Raw genomic sequence first — 23,875 nt, forward strand, 5'->3', positions numbered from 1 at the left:
GTAAGGAGTCCCCGGATCACGTAGCCCTGCCTTTCCCTCGTGATGATGCTATTCTCCAGTCTATCCCCTGTTCCCTCTGGCTGCAAGTCCTCTTGATTCCTATTCTCTCTTGTAATCCTCTTCAACCCATCCTGTATCCTCCTGGGGCTCATATTTGGTGTTGTCTCCATTGACTCTTCCCCTTTTCCTATAGGACTAGCCACTCTTCTCTTCTTCCTTGCCCTTCTCACCTTCAGTGTCCACCTGCCATACCCCTTCTTCATTTTCCAACTCTGCAAACCTGTTCTTGAGCTCTGTTTCTCCTTCACTAGCCTGTCTTTTCCTCTGCCTGGTGTGACGCAGCAGGGAGTGGGGAGTGTTGACCTGGGAATGTGGGAGTGGGGAGTGTTGACCTGGGAATGTGGGAGTGGGGAGTGTTGACCTGGGAATGTGGCAGGGGAGTTTCACTGGGGATGGGATACCTGAGAGCCTGTCACCTGAGCCAGGAGGGGGAGGGGTAGGTAACACCTCTGCCTGGGAAACTGGACAAAGGCTGCAGGAGGGAGCCTGCTGGGAGGGTTTTGGTTTCAGTTTTGGGCTGGGTGGTGAAATGCAGGGAACCTCAAGGCTGGGGTCTAAGCTCCCTGCCCCCAGAAGGACTTGACTGAGGAGTTCTGGTTGTACCCACAAGCTCTGTTTTAGACTGTGTTCCTGTTGTCCAATAAACCTTCTGTTTTACTGACTGGCTGAGAGTCACTGTGAATCCCAGGAAGAGGGGTGCAGGCCCCAGACTCCCCCGCACTCCGTGACAACTGGTGGTAGCCGTGGGATCTACTGCACCCTGTAGACGGTGCTTCCTGCAGTAAGTGACTGGGGAGCAGTAAAACGAAGGGGGATTGATGGGGACCAGGCGTGCTGAAGATTCAGAGAGAGACGGTTCCAGGGGGCGGTTAACCCCTGGGAGTGTGTGACCAGAGAGAAGGACTTTTGCAGTAACAGGGTCCCCCGGGGGATTGCAGCGAGCGGTCCCAGGGGTGGAGGAGTCTGCAGCTCAACCCTGGCAAAGAGGTGGCGACCTCGAGAAGGGCTGGCACACTAGGGGTTTTTCCTGGAAACCGTAGAAAGCTGCCCAGGCCTGCGAGTGGCCAGCAGGGAGAGGTACGCGAAATGCCTGAAGAGCGACCTGGTGGAGCTGTGCAGGCAGAGGGGGCTGCGCATTGGGAGGTCCACCAAAAACAGCTGATTGCCCAGTTGGAGGAGAGGGATCGCTTGGATGACGCAATCCCTGCCCCTGAGGGAAGTTCCTCGGCGCACGCAGTGTGGGTCCAGGGGCCTGACCGGGCTGGGAGGGCTCAGACTGCTGCCCAGGACATCCCGAGATCCTTCCTACCTAGGCCTGGGGGAGGGGTTGGGGGAAGCCCAGCGAATATCGAGGGCACCCTGACCCCGGCAGCCAGCAGGGGATCCTCCCGGCGGAGCTCCCCATCCCTGGAGCGGAGGCAGCTGGAATGGGAGAGGGAGATGAAAATGATGGAGCTGGAGGATCACGAAAAGCAATGTCAGCATGAGATGGAGGAGAAGGAGAAACAGAGGCAACATGAAGAGAAGCAGAGACAGCATGAACTGGAGCTGGCCAGGCTGAGGAGCAGTGGGGCCCTGGCTGTGCTGAGTGGGGGGGGACCCAAGACTGCAAGGAGCTTTGATAAGTGCTTCCTAGCCCAGCGTAAGGAGGGGGAGGACACAGATAGGTTCCTGACGGCCTTTGAGAATGCCTGCGAGATGCACAGGGTTGACCCTGCAGACAGGCTCCAGTTCCTCACCCCCTTACTGGACCCCAAAGCCGTGGAGGTGTACAGCCGAATGAAAGGGCCGGAGGCAGGGGACTATGAACTGTTCAAACAGGCCCTGCTCCGTGAGTTTGTACACCAAGATGTACCGGAGAAGGTTTCAGAGTCAGCGTAAAACGCCTGAGGTCACCTACCTACAACTGGTCAACCGGATGCAGGGATATGCCCGCAAGTGGACAGCTGGGGCCCAAGCTAAAGAGGACCTGCTTGACCTAATCATACTGGAGCAACTGTATGAACAGTGCCCTTCCGACCTGAGGCTGTGGCTGGTGGACAAAAAGCTCGAGAACCCCCAGCATGCAGGGCAGCTGGCCGACGAGTTTGTGAACAGTCGGTCAGGGGGTAGCCGGGAGGAATCCCAAAAGAACAGGCCCCCCCCCCCCCGATGCAGAGAGAGAGTCACCATGGGACCTCCTAGCGGGGAAATAGGGAGAACCCCCTTCAAAGGGGAATGCCTGGCGTCGGGCCCCTCCGACCCGCTCGAGGGGACCAACGTGACCTGAGCTGCTATCACTGTGGCCAGAGAGGCCACGTACGGACCCAGTGCCCCAGGCTCAGGGACAGACTGAGCAGACCCAACCTACCCAGGGTTAACTGGGTAGGGACCCAGCTGGACGAGGGGCAGATGGCCCAGGCAAGGGGGGCTACCAGTTTACCACCTGCTCAGGAGGGAAGAGTACCCCAGGCCAGCTCCGCCAGAGGGCTGGAGGCTCTGGACTCAGGGTGCTCGGTTTACAGGGTGGGCGCGGGGCTGTCCCTCCGGAGAGAGTGCCTTGTTCCCCTGGAGGTGGATGGGAGGAAGGTCAATGGATACTGGGATACGGGCGCGGAGGTGATGCTGGCCCGGCCCGAGGTGGTGGCCCCAGATCGGGTGGTGCCCAACACTTACCTGACCCTGACGGGGGTGGGCGGGACCCCATTTAAGGTGCTCATGGCAAGGGTACACTGGAAATGGGGGGCCAAGGAGGGCTCCAAGGATGTGGGGGTACACCACCATTTGCCCACTGAGGTTTTGATGGGGGGAGACCTAGAGGACTGGCCAAGCAAGCCCCAGACCGCCCTGGTTGTGACCCGTAGCCAGAGCCGGCGAGGGGCACTGCACCCTGACCTCGGGAAGGGTACCACACCGGAGGCGCAGGACCCTTCCCTGGTGGGGAGGGAGCGCCGAGGGGCACGGCTCAGAGAGGCTGAGGCCTCAGACCTGGACACTGAGGGGGAACCGGTCCCCATCCCTTCCCCAGCCGCTGAGTTCCAGGCCGAGTTGAGGAAAGATCCCTCCTTGCGGAAGCTCAGGGACCTGGCCGACCTTGGTGTGGTACGGACCATGAGGAGAGGCTGCCAGGAGAGGTTCCTGTGGGAGAAGGGGTTCCCTGTACCGAGAATGGGCTCCCACAAGGGAAGTAGAGTCCTGTGGGATCAGGAGGCAGCTGGTGGTCCCCCAGAAGTATCGCCGCAAGCTACTGTACCTGGCCCATGACATCCCCCTCGCAGGGCACCAGGGAACCCGGCGCACCCGGCAGAGGTTGCTACAGAACTTTTACTGGCCCGGGGTCTTTACCACGGTCCGGCAGTATTGCCGATCCTGTGACCCCTGACAGAGGGTGGGGAAGGCCCGGGACAAGGGGAAAGCGGCTTTGAGACCTTTGCCCATCATAGAGGAGCCTTTCCAGAAGGTGGCCATGGACATCGTGGGGCCTCTCAGCAAGACGACCCGGTTGGGGAAGAAATACATTCTGGTGGTGGTAGATTTTGCCACCCGCTACCCCGAGGCAGTGCCCATAGCTTCCATTGAAGCAGACACCGTGGCCGATGTGCTCCTGACCATTTTCAGCCGAGTGGGGTTCCCCAAGGAAGTCTTGACAGACGAAGGGTCCAACTTCATGTCGGCCCTGCTCCGGTGCTTGTGGGAGAAATGTGGGGTCCAGCACAACTGGGCCTCAGCTTATCACCCCCAGTCCAATGGGCTGGTGGAGAGGTTCAATGGGACGCTAAAGATGATGCTGAAAACCTTTATGAACCAGCACCCGCAGGATTGGGACAAGTCCTTACCTCACCTGCTGTTCACGTACAGGGAGGTGCCCCAGGAGTCTACCGGATTTTCACCTTTCGAACTGTTATATGGAAGGAGGGTGAGGGGCCCCCTGGACATGATGAGAGACAAGTGGGAGGGGAAGGCCACTCCCGATGGAGAGTCAGTGGTGGAGTATGTCCTGATCTTCCGAGAGAGACTTCCTGAGCAGGGAGATGACCCTTTAGTAGATCTATTCCCTGGGACCAGAGCTGGTTCCCCCCTGGAAACAATTCCCCTCTCGGATCAGCTAACCCCTGCCCAGCAAGCTGAGATCAGGGGGGTGCTGCATCCGTGCCGACAACTGTTTTCCAACCAGCCTGGACGCACTAATCTGACTGTCCACCGGGTGCAGACAGGGTCGCACCCGCCGATAAGATGCTCCCCCTTCCAAGTCACAGGGAAAACTGCTCAGGTCCTGGAAAGAGAGGTCCGGGACATGCTGGCTTTGGGGGTGATCCAGCCATCGGCCAGCCCTTGGGCCTCACCGGTGGTGCTGGTCCCCAAAAAGGACAGGTCGGTCCGGTTCTGTGTGGACTATCGGAAGCTCAATGCCATCACTGTATCTGATGCCTACCCCATGCCCAGGCCTGACGAGCTCCTAGACAAGCTGGGAGGAGCTCGATACCTTACCACCATGGACCTTACAAAGGACTACTGGCAAGTGCTGCTGGATGCAGATGCCCGGCTGAAATCTGCCTTTATCACCCCTCTGGGGCTCTATGAGTTCCTGACCCTGCCTTTCGGCCTCAAGGGAGCGCCGGCCACCTTTCAGCGCCCGGTGGACCAGCTCCTGAGGGGGATGGAGAGTTTTGCCGTGGCGTATATTGATGACATCTGTGTCTTTAGCCAGACCTGGGAGGACCACGTGTCCCAGGTTAGACAAGTGCTGGACCGACTCCAGGGGGCTGGGCTGACTGTAAAAGCGGAGAAGTGCAAGGTGGGGATGGCTGAAGTATCTTACCTGGGCCATTGGATGGGGAGCGGCCACCTAAAGCCGGAACCAGCCAAGGTGGAGGTGATCAGAGACTGGCCCGCTCCCCACACCAAAAAGCAGGTCCAAGCCTTTATTGGGATGGCAGGATACTACCGAAGTTTTGTGCCCCACTTTAGCGCCATAGCCACCCCCATCACTGAGCTATGCAAGAAGGGGAAGCCAGACAAGGTGGTCTGGACCGAGCAGTGCCAGGAGGCTTTCCGGGCGCTGAAGGAGGCTCTGGTCAGTGGCCCAGTTCTGGCCAACCCAGACTTTGACAAGCCCTTTGTGGTGTTCACCGATGCCTCAGACACGGGACTGGGGGCTGTGTTAATGTAGGAGGATGAAAAGGGGGAGAGACACCCCATCGTGTACCTGAGCAAGAAGTTGCTACCCCGGGAGCAACACTATGCGGCCATCGAGAAGGAGTGCCTGGCCATGATGTGGGCCCTCAAGAAACTAGAGCCCTATCTCTTTGGGCGACACTTCACCGTCTACACCGACCACTCTCCCCTGACCTGGCTGCACCAGATGAAAGGAGCCAACGCCAAACTCCTGAGATGGAGCCTGCTCCTGCAGGATTACGACATGGACGTGGTCCATGTGAAGGGAAGGGCCAACATGATAGCGGACGCGCTGTCCTGGAGAGGGGGCCCCGAACTTCCCCAGGTCACTGGTCACAGTGACCCCGCTCAGTTCAGTCTCGAAGTGGGGAGAGATGAGACGCAGCAGGGAGGGGGGGGTGTTGACCTGGGAATGTGGCAGGGGAGTTTAATTGGGGATGGGAGACCCGAGAGCCTGTAACCTGAGCCAGGAGGGGGGTCGGGGCCAGGTGACACCTTTGCCAGAGAAACTGGACAAAGGTGGGAGGAGGAGCTGGGGGGAGGCTGGGGGAGACGACTGGAGGGGTTTCCAGTTTTGGGGAGTTGGCTGGGGAAGAGGAGGGAGCCCCAAGGCTGGGGTCTAATCTCCCTGCCCCCCAGAAGGGCCTGACTAAGGGATCCTGTTTATGCCTGCAAGCTCTGGGTTGAACTGTGTTCCTGTCACCTCTAATAAACCTTCTGTTCTACTGGCTGGCTGAGAGTCATGGTGAATCGCAGGAAGTGGAGGTGCAGGGCCCTGACTCCCCCTCATGCCATGACACATCTTTACTGGAGCACGTCCGTGCGTCTGGAACATGCGTGACACTGACAGACCCTGGTCGTCGGCAGGCAGGATCGAACCTGGGACCCCTGGAGCTCAATGCAGGAGCAAGCTGAGGCTGTAGAATGGACTCATTCAACCCTCTCTACGTGGTCCCGGTGCCACTAGATGGGCCAGAACTCCACATCCATCAGGTGTGTGGGTTACACCTGCAGGCACCTGTGATTAACCTGGGCTGGGCAGGTGTGAATTCCTGCGGCAAAGGGGGGTCCTGTGCATGGCCCCGGGCCCTGGGCTGCTCCAGTCTTTCCTGAGCAGGCATGCATGGGAGCTGGGAGGAGAACCCAGGCATCCAGGGGGTGCATGTGCAGGGCTGGGCACGGCTGTCTCTGGTGGATTCAATGAGCCAAGGGGTGATGCCCCTACCCCAGGAAGCGAAGTGTGTGGCTGGGAGGGCAAGGCCCGCGCTGTCCACGGGGGCTGCGTGGAGCGGCAGGCAGACGAAAGGGTGGAGTATGTGCAGGAAGGGAGTACATGTGGTAAAACTTTATAGCTTGTCACAGGCTACTTTCACTTTTGATATTAGGCAACAGCTGGGAGAGAGAGTGGAGCGAGCACACGCAGCAGTGCCAGGAGCCCCCGCAGCCCCGAGCGCCCACCCCAGCCCCGGTGAGTCCAGGCTGGGCACCAAGCAAGGTGCCAGCACGTTATGGCAGGGCTGGTGATTGTCACCTGGGCAGGCTGCAGCCGTAGGGGGAGTGGGGAGGGAGATGCTGGGCTCTGGCGTCGGCTTGGTCGGGGGGCCGCTTTCACGTCTGACCCTAACGGTCCCAGCTGCTGCTCTGGCCTGTGGGGAGGTGCCGGCTCAGACACGAATTCATGAGGGCACCCTCCCACAGGCCCCACGAGGGCACCCTCCCACAGGTCCCACGAGGGCACCCTCCCACAGGCCCCACGAGGACACCCTCCCACAGGTCCCACGAGGGCACCCTCCCACAGGTCCCACGAGGGCACCCTCCCACAGGCCCCACGAGGGCACCCTCCCACAGGCCCCACGAGGACACCCTCCCACAGGTCCCACGAGGGCACCCTCCCACAGGCCCCACGAGGGCACCCTCCCACAGGCCCCACGAGGACACCCTCCCACAGGCCCGGTGTGAGGAGCTGTCGGGCCGTGTTGCAGGCCGGTGAGCAGGGGCGCAAGTGCCAGGTTCCTCAGGGCGGGGCCGGGATGCTCCGAGCCTGTAGAGCCGGATCAGCACCCACCGATTTACCCGGCAGCTCCTCACAAAGGGGTGATCTGGGGCAGCCCCGCTGGCTCCCCGAGCCCCTGGGCAGGGCTTTGCCGGGCTGGCACTGAGCCCTGGTACGTGACTACGGTCAGGTCCCAAAGCCCAGGCCCTGGGTTCAAACCCTGCTCCCCCTGCCGAGCCGCCCGCTGCTACCAACTGCCAGTTGGGAGGGGGAGGGCTCATTAATGAGGCTGCCTAATTAATGACACAAATAATCGCTGAGCTAATTAAAACATTGGGCTCAAATCTACAAGTGCTAATTGGAAGTGAAGGTAAATGCAAATTGGCCTGGAAATAGTCTGTCCCAGCTCGGCAGGGGGCAGCCCCACACTCCGCCTCCTCCCCCGCAGTCTGAGCTGGCCCCGTGTGCCAGACGCCCCGCCAAGGAGCCACGGTTCTGCCGCCCTCTCCTCTGCCGGGGCACTGGGAGAGCGGCGCCAGGACCGGGTGCTCGGGCTGCCTGCGGGCGCCTGGCCCCTTCAGTGACCACGGCCCTCTCGCCCCGTGGCCCCCAGCCACTGCTTCAGGACAGGCCTGGCTCCACGGCTGCAGCGCCCGAGGAGCGGCTGGGGCTGGTGTCCCGGAGTCCCCGGGCGATGCTCTGGAACTGCTCCCCATGAAGCCAGGCAGGACTCTGGGGCAGTCTCCTTTCTGGGAGCAGCCTGTCTGCAGGACACACAGCTCACCCGGCTTCCACCTTCCTGGGTCTGACCTCGGAGCATTCAGCCTCCTCTGCCCCTCCGTGCGCTTCCCCCAGCGAGTCCGCCCAGGCGGGGTCCTGGGGGGGCCAGAGGGTCCTTCCCCCCAACTCCGCAGTCAGACGTGACTCTCAGCCAGCCAGTAAAACAGAAGGTTTATTAGATGACAGGGATATGGTCTAACACAGAGCTTGTAGGTACAGAGAACAGGACCCCTCAGCTGGTTCCATTTTGGGGGGCAGTGAGCCAGACAACCCCATCTGCACTTCACTCCATGTCCCAGCCAAGCCCCAAACTGAAATTCTCTCCAGCCCCTCCTCCTCTGGGCTTTGTCCCTTTCCCGGGCCAGGAGGTCACCGGATTCCGTTGTTCTCCAACCCTTTAGCTCTCACCTTGCAGGGGGGAAGGGCCCAGGCCACCAGTGGCCAGGAAACAGGGTATCGGCCATTCTCTGTGTCCAGACCCCTGCACACACCTGCCCTCTAGGGCTCTGCAACGATCATACACCCCCATCCCACCACCTAGAGACTTAAGAACTGCCTAGGGGAAACTGAGGCACCCCCACAATATTCAGAGGAAACATTAAGAACAGTCCCACTTCGTCACAGAGCCTCAGCCTGCAAACTGGCTCCCAGGCTGCCCCCACTTGCTCTGCCCGGCCACACAGTCCTGCAGCCCCCTGGGCCATGGCAGCGTGAGGGCTGGGGCTGGTGTGGCCTCGGCCCTGGGCTGCATGGCAGAACCAGGAGGGGAGGGCTCTGGCAACCCCAGTCAGGGCATGTCTCTCCCTGGTGCCCTGCGCTGGGGTGGGACTGGAGCCTGCTGTCAGAGCTGGCGAGAGACCCTGGGCCAGGTAGGCAGGTGCCCACCTGGGCTTTGCCCCTCCTGCCTGCTGGTGCACGTGGGGCTCTGGCTGGGGCTGGGCCCCCTGCAGGGACCCTGGGGAGGGGGGATGGCAGCTGCTTTCAGGGGCCGGGGAGGGGGTGCAAGGCAGACAGTGGCCAGGCGAGGACTGACCCCTGGCTGCCCCCAGGTTAGGGCTGAAATCAGGCCTGGGCGAGGGTGGGGGGAAGGGGCACGGCGAGGTGGGGAGGGGCAGGGCGAGGCAACGGGCCGTTACACAAGAACACAGTGACAAGCAGTTTCCTGTTCCCTGCCAGCTCGCCCTGTTCCCAGAAAGGGCCGGGCCTGACCCTTCCTGGGCCGCGTGGGTAGGGGAGGAAGCTGTGGGGTGAGCCTAGTGCCATCCCCACAGCCAAGCCCTGGAGTGCAGCTGCTGCGCCGTGGCAGGGGAGCTGGTCTCCTAGCGTTGGGCACTGCCAGCGGCCGGCAGCTCGCGCTGTTCACACATCAGCAGGGCCAGGTCCCTGCTGGGCACCAGTGGGTGGCCTGGGGGTGGCGCTGGCCGGGGGTGCTGTGTGCCCCCAGGCTGTGAGTGGGTCTATTGCTTGGTGCAGGGGGTGCAGCGTCATCAAGCCTTAGCTCCCCAAAGCCGCAGCCCCGGGCTGGGTTATCGCTTGGGGGCAGCCAGGAGGTGACAGCACCAGGCAGGGTTCAGGGGTTTGCCTCGGCTCGCCAGGCTCACCTCTGGGCTCCTGCCACTGGGGCGGATTGTCACCAGCTCCGGGTTGAGTTCCCGCGGCCCGGAGGGCAGTGCCTGGGGCGAGTTGTCCTATAGGACCCAAATTCCCCCGGCCCATGTCCTGTGGCCTTCCTCAGTGGTACTGGGGGGGTTGCCGAGGCAAAGCTCCGGCTGGTGTGCCCGTCAAGCGGCCATTCTGGGTCAGGCACCTGCTTTCCTCAGGTGGCTGTTGGTGCCCAGGTGGGTGCACAGTGCCACGGGGGCTGCGTTTCTGTGGGTGGCTCTGGGACAGCCGGACAGCGTGTGTCTGTCTCATGGCCTCCCAGGTCCCAGGCTCTCGGCTCCGTACGGCCCTTGGGAGGAACCCCCTTCAGAGCGACAGCCCTTCTCGGGGGTCCGCTCTCTCTCGGGGGTTAACCTGTAGGCCCCTCCGGCTCCCAGCACTGCACCCCTCTGAGCCTGCAGCATGCCTGGGCTCTGACATGGGCCCCCTCAGGGAGTCCACTCGCTCTGGGGCCCCGGGGCCTCCACCCCCAGAGGGAATAATGCCCACGCCAATCTCCAGCCTGCAGTGATTCTCAGCCAGCATCAAACAGGAGGTTTTTGAACATCTGAACCCAGCCCAGGCCGCTCTGAGGGCCCTGGGGCCTGGCCAGTCTCCGCACCATCCACCTGGGCATGTGCTGGGCTGGGCGTGTGCCAGGCTTTATGCTCTCCGGTTAATCAGTGCTCAGGGATCTGTCGCCCTCTGCACTCACAGGGGTGAAGCTGAGGATTCGCACCCTGCCGGGGCTGAGGCACTGGGGTGAGGTGTGGGGGCTCATGCTGGGGCCGCTCCACATGAATTATTGCAGCTGCTGAGCTCTGGGGGCGCTGGCAGGGGCTGGCAGCTGGGGAGCCCCCGTGGCCCCCTGATTGCGGAGGGGCTCTGGGCTCTAGGGCAGGGCACTTGCAGGGGCCTGATCTTCCCAGAGCATGCCGGGTGCCTGGCCTGCAGGGTGGGGGCTGGGGGCCATAGGCTGGCTCTGCAGCTGCCCCTTGGCACAGGGAGCTCACCCTGCTCTCTGCCCCTCAGGCCCCAGATGAGTTCCGGCCAGGAGAAGCCCTTGGTGGGGAAGCCCCCCGGGAACCAGCTGAGCCCCACGTGCCCTGGCCATGGGCTGGCTGGTGTCAGCGAGAGCAGCAGCCCCCAGGCCCAGAGCTGGCACCTCACCACAAAGGTAAACCCCCACTCGCTGCCCCCCACTCGCTGCCCTGCTGCCCGCGGGCTCTGGTGGGGGCGCTCCCTGACCAGCCCTGCCTCCCCTCCCAGATGCAGAGCTCCCTGCAGCCCCTGTGCCTGTCCCTGGAGAAGCTCCATCGGGTCAAGGACAGCATGCTGGAGGCCATGGACCGGGGGCTGAGCCGCCGGACACACGCCCAAGCCACAGTGCACATGCTGCCCACCTTCATCCGCTCCACCCCGGACGGCACCGGTAAGGGACCGGCTCTGGGGGCCCGGGGCTGGGGGCCCTCCTGGTACCAGCCCCAGGCTCCCCGTCCAGGGCCAGTGCTCTGGGGTGCGCCAGAGCTTGGGTGTCAGCACCTGCCCCCCCATTCCAGCTGGGCTGTGGCTGGGGGAGGGGAGCCATGCTGGGCCCCACACTAAGAACAGGGGCTTAGTGCTGCAGCCCAGAGGCAGGGCCCATCCCATCGTGTGCAGCTGCTGGGGGCCTGCACTCCTGCCCGCTTGCATGCCCATGGGCACCTTTGTCCCCGTCGCTGACCACGCCGCCCCTGGCATCAGGCCTGCCCTGGGGACCTGCAAGCCCAGCGCTGCAGCCTGGTCAGTGAGCTGCGCCCAAGAGACCCCGGCGGCACAAGCTGGTGATTGGAGCCCATCAGGGATGGTACCGCTGAGCGACTGGGTCCCTGGATCTGCAGGGCTGAGCAGCTCCTGCAGAAGCCAGGCAGGGCGCAGAGCACCAGCGACCTGGGGGTGCCCCCTGTATGCCGGGCTGGGGCGCCCGGGCCCTGACACCACGTCTGCTTGTCGGGCAGAGAGAGGCGAATTCCTGGTGCTGGAGCTGGGAGACACCGATTTGCGGGTGCTGCTGGTGGAGCTGTCGGGGGACACGCGCCAGACGGTGACGATGAAGGACCGGCACTTTCCTGTGTCAGACGCAATCGCCCAGGGCCCTGGCGAGAAGGTACGGGGGCAGGGCCCCCTCACGCCTCCTGGACACGGGGTGACCCACCTGGCAAGTGGGGGAGCAGGAGGTGGGACTGTGGCTGGCTCCATGCCAGCCAGGTCTCCGGGCCCCACCCAGAGGGTGCGCCAGGAGTGGGCAGCCTGGGGCTGGTGGGAGCTGGGAGCAGAGCTGGGAGCCGGCAGAGGGGCAGGCCTGGCCACGGGCGCGGGGCGGCCTCTGCTCTGCTAATTCCCAGCCTTGCTCCCCAGCTCTTTGCCTTCATGGCGACATGCCTGTGTGAGTTCCTGGACGGGCTCCGCTTGCCCCAGAGGGCCTTCCAGCTGGGCTTCTCCTTCCCCTTCTCCTGCAGGCAGACGCGGCTGGACCAGGTGAGCCCATCGCTCCGGGCCTGCGGCGAGCGCGGTAGGGGGGTTGGCCGGGAGCACGGGGGGCTCCCAGCAGGGGACGCTGAAGGGGGGGTGGCTGGGAGCGTCGGTTGGGGGCTCCCAGCAGGGGGGGCTGAATGGAGAGTTGACTGGGGGCTCCCAGCAGGGGGCGCTGAAGGGGGGGTGGCTGGGAGCGTCGGTTGGGGGCTCCCAGCAGGGGGGGCTGAATGGAGAGTTGGCTGGGGGCTCCCAGCAGGGGGCGCTGAAGGGGGGGTTGGCCAGGAGCGTCGGCTGGGGGCTCCCAGCAGGGGGCGCTGCGGGGCATGGGGCAGGGCTGCCTGACCGCAGTGCCTGGGCTCTTTCCCTGCAGAGCTACCTGATCTCCTGGACCAAACGCTTCAAGTGCCCTGGTGTGGAGGGGAGAGACGTGGTGGAGTTACTGCAAAATGCCATCAACAAGCAAGATGTAAGGGGGAGTCCCAGGGCAAGGGGGAGTACAGGGTGGGGACCCCCTGGGTGGGGTGGGGCAGTGTGGGGTGGGGCAGGGTGAAGGTCCCATGAGCGGGGCAATGTGGGGCGGGGTGGGGACCCCCTGGGTGGGGTGGGGCAGTGTGGGGCGGGGCCCCCTGGGTGGGGCAGTGGGGGGTGGGGGCTTCCTGGGTGGGGGTGGGGCAGTGTGGGGCGGGGTGGGGGTCCCCTGAGTGGGGCAGGTTGGGGCGGGGCCCCCTGGGTGGGGCAGTGGGGGGTGGGGCAGGGTGGAGGTCCCATGAGCGGGGCAATGTGGGGCGGGGTGGGGGCCCCCTGGGTGGGGGTGGGGCGGGGTGGGGGTCCCCTGAGTGGGGCAGGGTGGCGCGGGGCCCCCTGGGTGGGGCAGTGTGGGGTGGGGCAGGGTGGAGGTCCCATGAGTGGGGCAATGTGGGGTGGGGCAGGGGGCCCCCTGGGTGGGGCGGGGCAGTGTGGGGCGGGGGCTCCGTGGACGATTACGCGGGGGCTGCTGATCGTGCCCCCTCTCTCTGCCGGCCAGCGCTACTGCATCGAGGTCATCGCTGTGGTGAACGACACCACTGGTACCATGATGGGCTGCGAGGCCAGTGCAGAGCCGTGCGAGGTCGGCCTGGTTGTCGGTGAGTGGCCCCGTCCCGGCCGGGATGCCCCGGGAGCCTGGCAGAGCCTGGCTGGGCCAGACGGGGCCAGACGGGGCCGGGGCTGGCTCCGGCATTGCCTGGCACAGGCTGGCCGTGCATCCCAGCCCCTCACTGCTCCCCTGTACCCGGCAGACGCTGGCACCAACAGCTGCTTCATGGCGGAGGCGCGGCGCGTGGAGGTGGTGGAGGAGAGCCTGGGCCGGATGGGCATGGTCACCGAGTGGGGCTCCTTCGGGGACGACGGCACCTTGAACGACATGCTGAGCCCCTACGACCGGCTGGTGGACGAGACCTCCCTGAACCCAGGGAAGCAGAGGTGGGGTCAGGGGCCGGGGCCGGGGCCGGGGGCGACCCTGGCAGGGGAAGGGCACAGAGCATTGGCTTCCTCTGGTTCCCCATCGGTGGCATCTGCTCCCCAGTGCCTGAGCCAGGCTGCCCATGCCCCGGGCTCTCCGGGTGTGCCGGGCCCAGCCCCACGGCCGCCCATGCCCCGGGCTCTCCGGGTGTGCCGGGCCCAGCCCCACGGCCGCCCATGCCCCGGGCTCTCCGGGTGTGCCGGGCCCAGCCCCACGGCCGCCCATGCCCCGGGCTGTGCTGTGCTGGGTTGTGGCCATGCCCAGGGAGCAGTGGCCCTGTGGCCATGCCGAGTGGCTGGTGCATGGCCCTGCCTGCCCAGCGCGCTGCTCACGCCCCTTCGCCCCCGCTCAGGTTCGAGAAGATGATCAGTGGCTTGTACTTGGGCGAGATCGTCCGGCACATTCTGGCCGAGCTGGCCACTCAGGGCGGGCTCTTCAGCGGGCGCACGACCCCTGCCCTCCTGACCAAGGGGTCGGTCCAGACCCAGGACATCCTGGAGATCACAGAGTAAGTGGGTCCCCGAGGCGTGGGATACACCAGCAGCACCCCCTGCTGGCCAGACCTGGCCTGCCCTGTGCACAGAGCCTGGCAGCCAATAACTGCTGAGACCTGCAACCTCATTCCACTTGTGACCGAGTGACACATGAGCCCACCTGTGCAAGTGGAGAGCAAGTGCCCCCATCCCCGCACCCCAATGTCAGGGCTCTGCCCCTGCGCCCTCCCTGCACCCTAGGGGTGCTAGGCACACAGCCAGATGGAAGTCTCTGTGACCGCTGTGCCCTCCCCTGCCCCAAGGGCCACAGGCCTGGAGGCCGATGGCAGGGCTCTGCCCCGTGCCCTCCCCTGCCTCAGGGGCACCAGGCCTGGAGGCCGATGGCAGGGCTCTGCCCCGTGCCCTCCCCTGCCCCAGGGGCACCAGGCCTGGAGGCCGATGGCAGGGCTCTGCCCCGTGCCCTCCCTGTGCCCCAAGGGCCCCAGGCCTGGAGGCCGATGGCAGGGCTCTGCCCCGTGCCCTCCCCTGCCCCAGGGGCACCAGGCCTGGAGGCCGATGGCAGGGCTCTGCCCCGTGCCCTCCCCTGCCCCAGGGGCACCGGGCCTGGAGGCCGATGGCAGGGCTCTGCCCCGTGCCCTCCCTGTGCCCCAAGGGCCCCAGGCCTGGAGGCCGATGGCAGGGCTCTGCCCCTGTGCCCTCCCCTGCCCCAAGGGCCCCAGGCCTGGAGGCCGATGGCAGGGCTCTGCCCCGTGCCCTCCCCTGCCCCAAGGGCCCCAGGCCTGGAGGCTGATGGCAGGGCTCTGCCCCTGTGCTCTCCCCTGTCCCAAGGGCCCCAGGCCTGGAGGCCGATGGCAGGGCTCTGCCCCTGTGCTCTCCCCTGTCCCAAGGGCCCCAGGCCTGGAGGCTGATGGCAGGGCTCTGCCCCATGCCCTCCCCTGCCCCAAGGGCGCCAGGCCTGGAGGCTGATGGCAGGGCTCTGCCCCTGTGCCCTCCCCTGCCCCAAGGGCCCCAGGCCTGGAGGCCGATGGCAGGGCTCTGCCCCGTGCCCTCCCCTGCCCCAAGGGCCCCAGGCCTGGAGGCCGATGGCAGGGCTCTGCCCCTGTGCCCTCCCCTGCCCCAAGGGCCCCAGGCCTGGAGGCCGATGGCAGGGCTCTGCCCCGTGCCCTCCCCTGCCCCAAGGGCCCCAGGCCTGGAGGCTGATGGCAGGGCTCTGCCCCGTGCCCTCCCCTGCCCCAGGGGCACCAGGCCTGGAGGCCGATGGCAGGGCTCTGCCCCGTGCCCTCCCCTGCCCCAGGGGCACCAGGCCTGGAGGCCGATGGCAGGGCTCTGCCCCTGTGCTCTCCCCTGTCCCAAGGGCCCCAGGCCTGGAGGCTGATGGCAGGGCTCTGCCCCTGTGCTCTCCCCTGCCCCAAGGGCCCCAGGCCTGGAGGCCGATGGCAGGGCTCTGCCCCGTGCCCTCCCCTGCCCCAAGGGCCCCAGGCCTGGAGGCCGATGGCAGGGCTCTGCCCCGTGCCCTCCCCTGCCCCAAGGGCCCCAGGCCTGGAGGCCGATGGCAGGGCTCTGCCCCGTACCCTCCCCTGCCCCAAGGGCCCCAGGCCTGGAGGCTGATGGCAGGGCTCTGCCCCATGCCCTCCCCTGCCCCAAGGGCGCCAGGCCTGGAGGCTGATGGCAGGGCTCTGCCCCTGTGCTCTCCCCTGTCCCAAGGGCCCCAGGCCTGGAGGCCGATGGCAGGGCTCTGCCCCGTGCCCTCCCCTGCCCCAAGGGCCCCAGGCCTGGAGGCTGATGGCAGGGCTCTGCCCCATGCCCTCCCCTGCCCCAAGGGCGCCAGGCCTGGAGGCTGATGGCAGGGCTCTGCCCCATGCCCTCCCCTGCCCCAAGGGCGCCAGGCCTGGAGGCTGATGGCAGGGCTCTGCCCCATGCCCTCCCCTGCCCCAAGGGCGCCAGGCCTGGAGGCTGATGGCAGGGCTCTGCCCCTGTGCTCTCCTTCGCAGCGAGCAGGTGGGACTGGCCAGGGCGCAGTGTGTCCTGCGGCGGCTGGGGCTGGAGGCGAGCGACCAGGACTGCTTCAGCATGCAGCAGGTGTGCAGCGCCGTCTGCATTCGTGCCACCAGCCTGTGTGCCGCCGGCCTGGCCGCCATCCTCAGCCACATGCGCAGGAACCGGGAGCTGACCTGCCTGAAGACCAGCGTGGCCGTGGACGGAGCCGTGTTCCGGGACCACGCCAAGTAAGGGTCCCAGGACGGCGCCGGGCACCAGGGAACACGGGGCCTGCTCCCAGCCGTGCCGGCCGCTCCTCCGAGGGGCGGAGCTGTGGGGACTCGGGTAGTGGGGCTGGTGCCGTGCCCTGGGCTCCGTGGCCCCAGCTGGGCCCCATGGCGACAGGAGGGAGCTGTGGGCCCAGCACCCTGGTGGGGGCTACGCTCCAGCTGGCTGGAGGCCTGGCTCCCCGACTCTCCCCCGCTGCTGCCCCCTGCTCTAGGCCTGGCCCCTCGCCTGGCCTGGCCCCTTAGCCCCTCCAGACACTCCTGCGAGGCTGGGCCTGGCTCCTCGCCTCTCCCTGCCCCTCGGCTGCCGATGCTCAGGGCGGGCCCTGTGGGCAGCTGGCTGCTCAGCCAGTCCTGCCAGCCCTGTGCCAGGCTCTCCCTCGGCTCCCCAGGTTCAGCCAGACGCTGCAGCAGCTGGTGAAGAAGCTGGCCCCCGAGTGCGACGTCACCTTGGTGCAGGCGGAGGATGGCAGAGGCAAGGGGATTGCCATGGTGACCGCAGTGGCATCTAGGCTGGCAGCCCAGCGCTTCCAGGTGAACCAAACCCTGGCGCTGCTGAAGCTCTCGCCCGATGCCCTGGGCAAGGTGCAGGCCTTGCTGAGACGGGAGATGGAGCTGGGGCTGAAGAAGGAGACGCAGTCCACGTCCTCCGTCCGCATGCTGCCCACCTACATCTGTGCCACGCCCGACGGCTCGGGTGAGGGGCTGGCGGGCTGGGGATCTGCGGGGGGCACTGGCAGGGGGAGGCTGCGGGGGGGGTTCCTGCCTTGGTGTGGCTGGGGCCTGGACTGGCAGCCCAAGGGTGGGCACAGCCTGGGCAGCCGCAGCACCAGCTCCCCCAAGTGCTTCATCCCAGCCTGGGGTCCCTGCGAGCAGATGGGGGCACCTGGGCCTGGTCAGTCTGTGGCCTCCACGGGGCGAAGGGTGGGGGCCTGCAGGGCTAGGCACAGGGCCGGGGGTGCGCCGGGCCGGCAGGCTCTGGGTGCCGGGAGCAGGGAGTTGGTGCCGTGGCCCAGCCCAGCGCCTGCCTGGCTCTGACCCCCCCGTGCCCGTTGCAGAGAGAGGCGACTTCTTGGCTCTGGACCTGGGCGGGACCAACTTCCGGGTGCTGCTGGTGCAGGTGGGCGCCCGGGAGCAGGGCGGCGTGCGGATCATCAGCGAGCTGTACTCCATCCCGCCCCAGGTGGCCCAGGGCCCGGGCAGCCAGGTACTGCGGGCACATGGGTCCTGGGGTGCGGGCGCCAGCTGGGGGGCTTCCTTCCCGCTCCGGGGGGGCTGGAAATGCTGCCCCTGCTGCTGGGTGGGCTGGGGCTGCCTGGGGTGAGCGCCACCCTGCTCCCAGAGAAATGAGTCTCCCCCTCTCACTTCCCAGCCCCTAGGCAGGGCCTGAGCCCCCAGCGTCCAGTGCCCCCAGGTGGGTGCCAGTGCCCTGGGCAGGCTGCCCCCCACTGACCCCGCCCCCGCCAAATCTCTGCAGCTCTTTGACCACATCGTGGAGTGCATTGCGGACTTCCAGACCAAGCAGGGCATGATGGGCCAGACGCTGCCGCTCGGCTTCACCTTCTCCTTCCCCTGCCAGCAGACCAGCCTGGACCAGGTGAGGGGCCGGGGCATCCGGCACTGCGCTGGCTGAGGGGACGTTGCTCAGATACCCTGCCCGGGGCAGTTCAGCCGCTGCCCCAAGCTTCCCCCTTGGGGGGCTAGGCAGGGGAAACGTTCGGGCCGCAGCCCCAGGAGGAGGCCGGGACGTGCCGGGGGGGAGGCTGGGGGGGCTGCGGCCCCAGGAGGAGGCCGGGACGTGCCGGGGGGTGGCTGGGGGGGCTGCGGCCCCAGGAGGAGGCCGGGACGTGCCGGGGGGTGGCTGGGGGGGCTGCGGCCCCAGGAGGAGGCCGGGACGTGCCGGGGGGTGGCTGGGGGGGCTGCGGCCCCAGGAGGAGGCCGGGACGTGCCGGGGGGTGGCTGGGGGGGCTGCGGCCCCAGGAGGAGGCCGGGACGTGCCGGGGGGTGGCTGGGGGGGCTGCGGCCCCAGGAGGAGGCCGGGACGTGCCGGGGGGTGGCTGGGGGGGCTGCGGCCCCAGGAGGAGGCCGGGACGTGCCGGGGGGTGGCTGGGGGGGCTGCGGCCCCAGGAGGAGGCCGGGACGTGCCGGGGGGTGGCTGGGGGGGCTGTGGCCCCAGGAGGAGGCCGGGACGTGCCCGGGGGGTGGCTGGGGGGGCTGTGGCCCCAGGAGGAGGCCGGGACGTGCCCGGCGAAAGCTGCGGGGGCTGTGGCCCCAGGAGGAGGCCGGGACGTGCCCGGGGGGTGGCTGGGGGGGCTGTGGCCCCAGGAGGAGGCCGGGACGTGCCCGGCGAAAGCTGCGGGGGCTGTGGCCCCAGGAGGAGGCCGGGACGTGCCCGGGGGGTGGCTGGGGGGGCTGTGGCCCCAGGAGGAGGCCGGGACGTGCCCGGGGGAAGCTGCGGGGGCTGTGGCCCCAGGAGGAGGCCGGGACTTGCCAGGGGAGGCTGTGGGGGCTGCGGCCCCAGGAGGAGGCCGGGACGTGCCGGGGGGTGGCTGGGGGGGCTGTGGCCCCAGGAGGAGGCCGGGACGTGCCCGGGGGAAGCTGCGGGGGCTGTGGCCCCAGGAGGAGGCCGGGACGTGCCCGGGGGGTGGCTGGGGGGGCTGTGGCCCCAGGAGGAGGCCGGGACGTGCCCGGGGGAAGCTGCGGGGGCTGTGGCCCCAGGAGGAGGCCGGGACGTGCCCGGGGGAAGCTGCGGGGGCTGTGGCCCCAGGAGGAGGCCGGGACGTGCCCGGGGGGTGGCTGGGGGGGCGCTGTGGCCCCAGGAGGAGGCCGGGACATGCCGGGGGGTGGCTGGGGGGGCTGTGGCCCCAGGAGGAGGCCGGGACGTGCCCGGGGGAAGCTGCGGGGGCTGTGGCCCCAGGAGGAGGCCGGGACGTGCCCGGGGGGTGGCTGGGGGGGGCTGTGGCCCCAGGAGGAGGCCGGGACGTGCCGGGGGGTGGCTGGGGGGGGCTGTGGCCCCAGGAGGAGGCCGGGACGTGCCCGGGGGAAGCTGCGGGGGCTGTGGCCCCAGGAGGAGGCCGGGACTTGCCAGGGGAGGCTGTGGGGGCTGCGGCCAGGGAAGGCAGCGTTTCTGTCCCTGCCTGTCTTCCCAGCGCCGCTGCCCCGTGCAGCAGCCTGATGCGAACGCTGGGGGCTGGGGGGTGCCCGGCAGACAGGTGGGACTAGCCAGGTTGCTTCTAAGTGGAGTGTTCTGTCGCTTGTTAACTCTGAACACTAATGACTGGTCCCCAGGGCATCCTGCTGAGCTGGACCAAAGGATTCAACGCCTCGGGCTGTGTGGGGCAGGACGTGGTGAAGCTGCTCCGGGAGGCGGTGAAGCGCAAAAATGTATGGCACGGGGGCCTGGGCAGGGGGCCCGTGAGCCGGGCGGGGCGTTGTACTGGGCAGGTGGGCAGGGGTGGGGGGAGGCATCGTAGCGCCCGGCCGGGCATCGGGCCAGGCAGGGCGTTAGGTTCCCGGGTGGGGGGTCAATGGGGGCGTTGTGCGAGGCCGGGCATCGCGCCAGGAGCATCGGGCAGGGGGTTAGGTTGCCGGCGGGGCTCAGGGCCGTGTGATGCTCTGTCTCAGCCTGACGGTGCCCGGCGATGGCCTCGCACAGGACGCTGGCGGGACGGGGGCAGGGCCGGAGCCCTGTGGCCCTCGCCCCAGTCAGCAGGTGGGGAGCAGCTCCCGCCAGGGAGGCGCAGAGGGAGGGGCCGTTTCCCAGGAGACGGGGAGGGCAGCGTGCCCGTGCCGTTGCCCTGGTGATGGGGAATTGTGTTACCAAGTAACGGGTCTCATTCTTCCTAGCATTTTGCGCTGGACGTGGTTGCCATAGTGAACGACACCGTGGGAACCATGATGTCGTGCGGCTACGACGACCCCAGCTGTGAGGTCGGCCTCATTGTGGGTAAGGGGCAGCCCCCCCCAGTGCCCAGCGGGCAGTCACCCCCCCCAGTGCCCAGCGGGCAGTCACACCCCCCCGTGCCCAGCGAGCAGTCACCCCCCCCAGTGCCCAGCGAGCAGTCACCCCCCCCAGTGCCCAGCGGGCAGTCACACCCCCCCCAGTGCCCAGCGAGCAGTCACCGCCCCCAGTGCCCAGCGGGCAGTCACACCCCCCCCAGTGCCCAGCGAGCAGTCACCCCCCCCCAGTGCCCAGCGAGCAGTCACACCCCCCCCCCAGTGCCCAGCGAGCAGTCACACCCCCCCAGTGCCCAGCGAGCAGTCACACCCCCCCCAGTGCCCAGCGGGCAGTCACCCCCCCCAGTGCCCAGCGGGCAGTCACACCCCCCCGTGCCCAGCGGGCAGGCGCACCCCCCCCCAGTGCCCAGCGAGCAGTCACACCCCCCCCCAGTGCCCAGCGAGCAGTCACACCCCCCCCAGTGCCCAGCAGGCAGTCACCCCCCCGTGCCCAGCGGGCAGGCGCACCCCCCCCCAGTGCCCAGCGAGCAGTCACCCCCCCAGTGCCCAGCGGGCAGTCACACCCCCCCGTGCCCAGCGGGCAGTCACACCCCCCCCAGTGCCCAGCGGGCAGGCGCACCCCCCCCCAGTGCCCAGCGAGCAGTCACCCCCCCCCAGTGCCCAGCGGGCAGGCGCACCCCCCCCCAGTGCCCAGCAGGCAGTCACCCCCCCAGTGCCCAGCGAGCAGTCACCCCCCCCCCAGTGCCCAGCAGGCAGTCACCCCCCCGTGCCCAGCGGGCAGGCGCACCCCCCAGTGCCCAGCGAGCAGTCACACCTCCCCCAGTGCCCAGCGAGCAGTCCCCCCCCCAGTGCCCAGCGGGCAGGCGCACCCCCCCCCAGTGCCCAGCGGGCAGGCGCACCCCCCCCCAGAGCCCAGCGAGCAGTCACCCCCCCCCAGTGCCCAGCGAGCAGTCACCCCCCCCAGTGCCCAGCGGGCAGGCGCACCCCCCCAGTGCCCAGCAGGCAGTCACCCCCCCAGTGCCCAGCGGGCAGGTGCACCCCCCCCAGTGCCCAGCGAGCAGGCGCACCCCCCCCAGTGCCCAGCGGGCAGTCACCCCCCCAGTGCCCAGCGAGCAGTCACACCCCCCCCAGTGCCCAGCGGGCAGGCGCACCCCCCCAGTGCCCAGCGGGCAGTCACACCCCCCAGCCCCAGGGCAAGGCACTGCCCAGCAGCCGGGGGGTGTGTGTGGGTGCAGGAGCTAGGAGAGTGTTCAGCCCGCCCCACACCTGCCCCCCCCAGCAGTGCTGGCCCCTTGGCATTGCCCCACTCCAGGGGCTAGTGCAGCAGGGGAGGGGTCTCAGCCCTGGGGTGGGGCTGCCCCAGCCGCATCAGCCTGGCCAGGAAGGGGCCTGAGCTGATGCCCCGTCCCCCCCCCAGGCACGGGCACCAATGCCTGCTACATGGAGGAGCTGCGGAACGTGGGCACCCTGGCGGGGGGGGAAGGGCGGATGTGCGTCAACATGGAGTGGGGGGCGTTCGGCGACAACGGCTGCCTGGACGCGTTCTTCACCCCCTTCGACAGACAGGTGGACGAGGCCTCGCTGAACCCCGGCAGGCAGAGGTGGGCAGGGCCAGGGCCACACCAGGGCTGGGCCGGGTGGCAGGGGTGGGGCACTGGGGGCAGAGGGACAAATCAGGGGCTGCGCTGGGGCCATATTGGGGTGGGGGGAACAATGGCCATGCCACGCCGGGCAGGGGCCCATACCAGGCCTGGGCAGAGGCCGCACCGGGGCAGGCCTGGGCAAGGAGCTGGACTGGGGTGGGGAAGGGGCTGGCTGGGGCCATCATGGGGCAGGGCAGAGCTGGCCAGGGGGTACAGGGCAGGCCTGGGGTGGGGGCTGTACCAGGGCAGGGCTGGCCAGGGGCTATACCGGGGCTGTCCTGGGACAGGGCAGGGCTGGCCAGGGGCTGTTCCGGGGCAGGCCTGGGGAGGGGGCTGGGCAGGGGGCTGTACCAGGGCAGGGCTGGCCGGGGCCCCTGCAGCTGTGCTGACGGCCTCTCCTTCTGGGGCAGGTTCGAGAAGCTCATCAGTGGCATGTATCTGGGCGAGATCGTCCGGTACATCCTGCTGGAGCTCACGGCCAAGGGGCTCCTGTTCCGGGGCCGCCCGTCCCCCAAGCTTCAGACCCGGGACATCTTCCAGACCAAGTTCCTGTCGTCCATCGAGAGGTGAGCGCGGGGCGGGCACAGGAGGGGGAGCGGGGCAGGCGCTGTGGGTGCCGATGGCTCCTGGGACGCCGACTGCCAGGCAGGGCAAAGGGCTCCGGCCCTAGCTGCGGAGGTGTTCCTGGGATGGCAGCATGGGGGGTGGGGGCGAGGGCCCAAGGCCGCGCTGACCGTGCCCCTGGCGTCCCCACAGCGACGGCCTGGCCCTGCGGCAGGTGTGCGCCATCCTGGAGCAGCTGGGGCTGCACGTCACCTGCGAGGACAGCGTGCTGGTACGGGAGGTGTGCCAGGTGGTGGCCCGGCGCGCGGCCCAGCTCTGCGGGGCAGGCGTGGCTGCTGTGGTGGAGAAGATCCGGGAGAACCGGGGCCTGGAACAGCTTTCGGTGACGGTGGGCGTGGACGGGACACTCTACAAGCTGCACCCACAGTGAGTGGGGGCAGGAGGGGCAGCTGGGCCTTGCTGGCACACGGGGGATCACAGAGGGTAGGGCGGGCAGTGAAGGGGGGCGGGTTTCAGGGCGCAGCGGGCACTGAAGGGGGGCTGGTTGCAGGGCTTATGGCCTCACTCCCCCCTCTCTCTGCAGCTTCGCGCAGGAGGTGCAGGGGACTGTGCAGCGCCTCGCCCCACGCTGCAGCATCACCTTCCTGCAGTCAGAAGACGGCTCGGGGAAAGGGGCCGCGCTCATCGCAGCTGTTGCCTGTCGTGTCGCCCGCCACCAACGGGCCTGAGCCTGCCCGGTGTAGGGAGGAGCTCGGGGTCTCTGCAGGCCATTTGCACACACACCCTCCCCCACCCCCCGCCGAGGCTGCTGGGTGGGCAGGGACCGGAACACCCCCCCCATGGGGCAGCACCCTGTGACGAAGTGGGACTGTTCTTAATGTTTCCTCTGAATAGTGTGGGGGTGCCTCAGTTTCCCCTATACAGTTCTTGAGTGTCTGGGTGGTGGGGTAAGGGTGTATGATCACTGCAGAGCCCTAGAGAGCAGGTGTGTGCAGGGGTCTGGACACAGAGAATGGCCAAGACACCCTGTTTCCTGGCAACTGATGGCCTGGGCCCTTCCCCGCTGCAAGGTGAGAGCTAAAGGGTTGGAGAACAAAGGAATCCGGTGACCTCCTGGCCGGGAAAGGGACAAAGCCCAGAGGAGGAGGGGCTGGAGGGACATGGAGTGAAGGGCAGACATGGTTGTCTGGCTCACTGCCCCCCAAAATGGACCCAGCTGAGGGGTCCTGTTCTCTGCACCTACAAGCTCTGTGTTAGACCATGTTCCTGTCGTCTAATAAACCTTCTGTGTTACTGGCTGGCTGAGAGTC

At 67.6% G+C, this 23,875-nt stretch overlaps 1 protein-coding gene across 3 annotated transcripts; it reads left to right on the forward strand.

The window, feature by feature from the left end:
* The first annotated feature begins 6,599 nt into the window (after nt 1-6,599).
* On the forward strand, nt 6,600-23,863 carry HK3 (hexokinase 3). Of its 3 annotated transcripts, XM_077823870.1 has the most exons (19): nt 6,600-6,682; nt 10,661-10,805; nt 10,898-11,060; nt 11,626-11,774; nt 12,026-12,145; nt 12,513-12,608; nt 13,167-13,266; nt 13,420-13,603; nt 13,996-14,151; nt 16,129-16,362; nt 16,794-17,098; nt 17,460-17,608; nt 17,879-17,998; nt 19,690-19,785; nt 20,248-20,347; nt 21,776-21,959; nt 22,412-22,567; nt 22,758-22,991; nt 23,149-23,863. In XM_077823870.1, the coding sequence occupies exons 2-19, from the start codon at nt 10,668-10,670 to the stop codon at nt 23,291-23,293; spliced, it is 2,829 nt and encodes a 942-aa protein (XP_077679996.1). In that variant the 5' UTR covers nt 6,600-6,682; nt 10,661-10,667; the 3' UTR covers nt 23,294-23,863. The 3 variants fall into 3 exon arrangements, with proteins under 3 accessions (XP_077679996.1, XP_077679997.1, XP_077679998.1); XM_077823871.1 differs by lacking the exon at nt 10,661-10,805 and having other exon boundaries at nt 6,609-6,682; XM_077823872.1 differs by lacking the exons at nt 6,600-6,682; nt 10,661-10,805; nt 10,898-11,060; ... (6 more) ...; nt 16,129-16,362; nt 17,460-17,608 and having other exon boundaries at nt 16,992-17,098.
* The last annotated feature ends 12 nt before the right edge of the window (nt 23,864-23,875 follow it).

The sequence above is a fragment of the Eretmochelys imbricata genome, chromosome 8 (genome assembly GCF_965152235.1).
Source record: "Eretmochelys imbricata isolate rEreImb1 chromosome 8, rEreImb1.hap1, whole genome shotgun sequence".
Classification (NCBI taxonomy): Eukaryota; Metazoa; Chordata; order Testudines; family Cheloniidae; genus Eretmochelys; species Eretmochelys imbricata.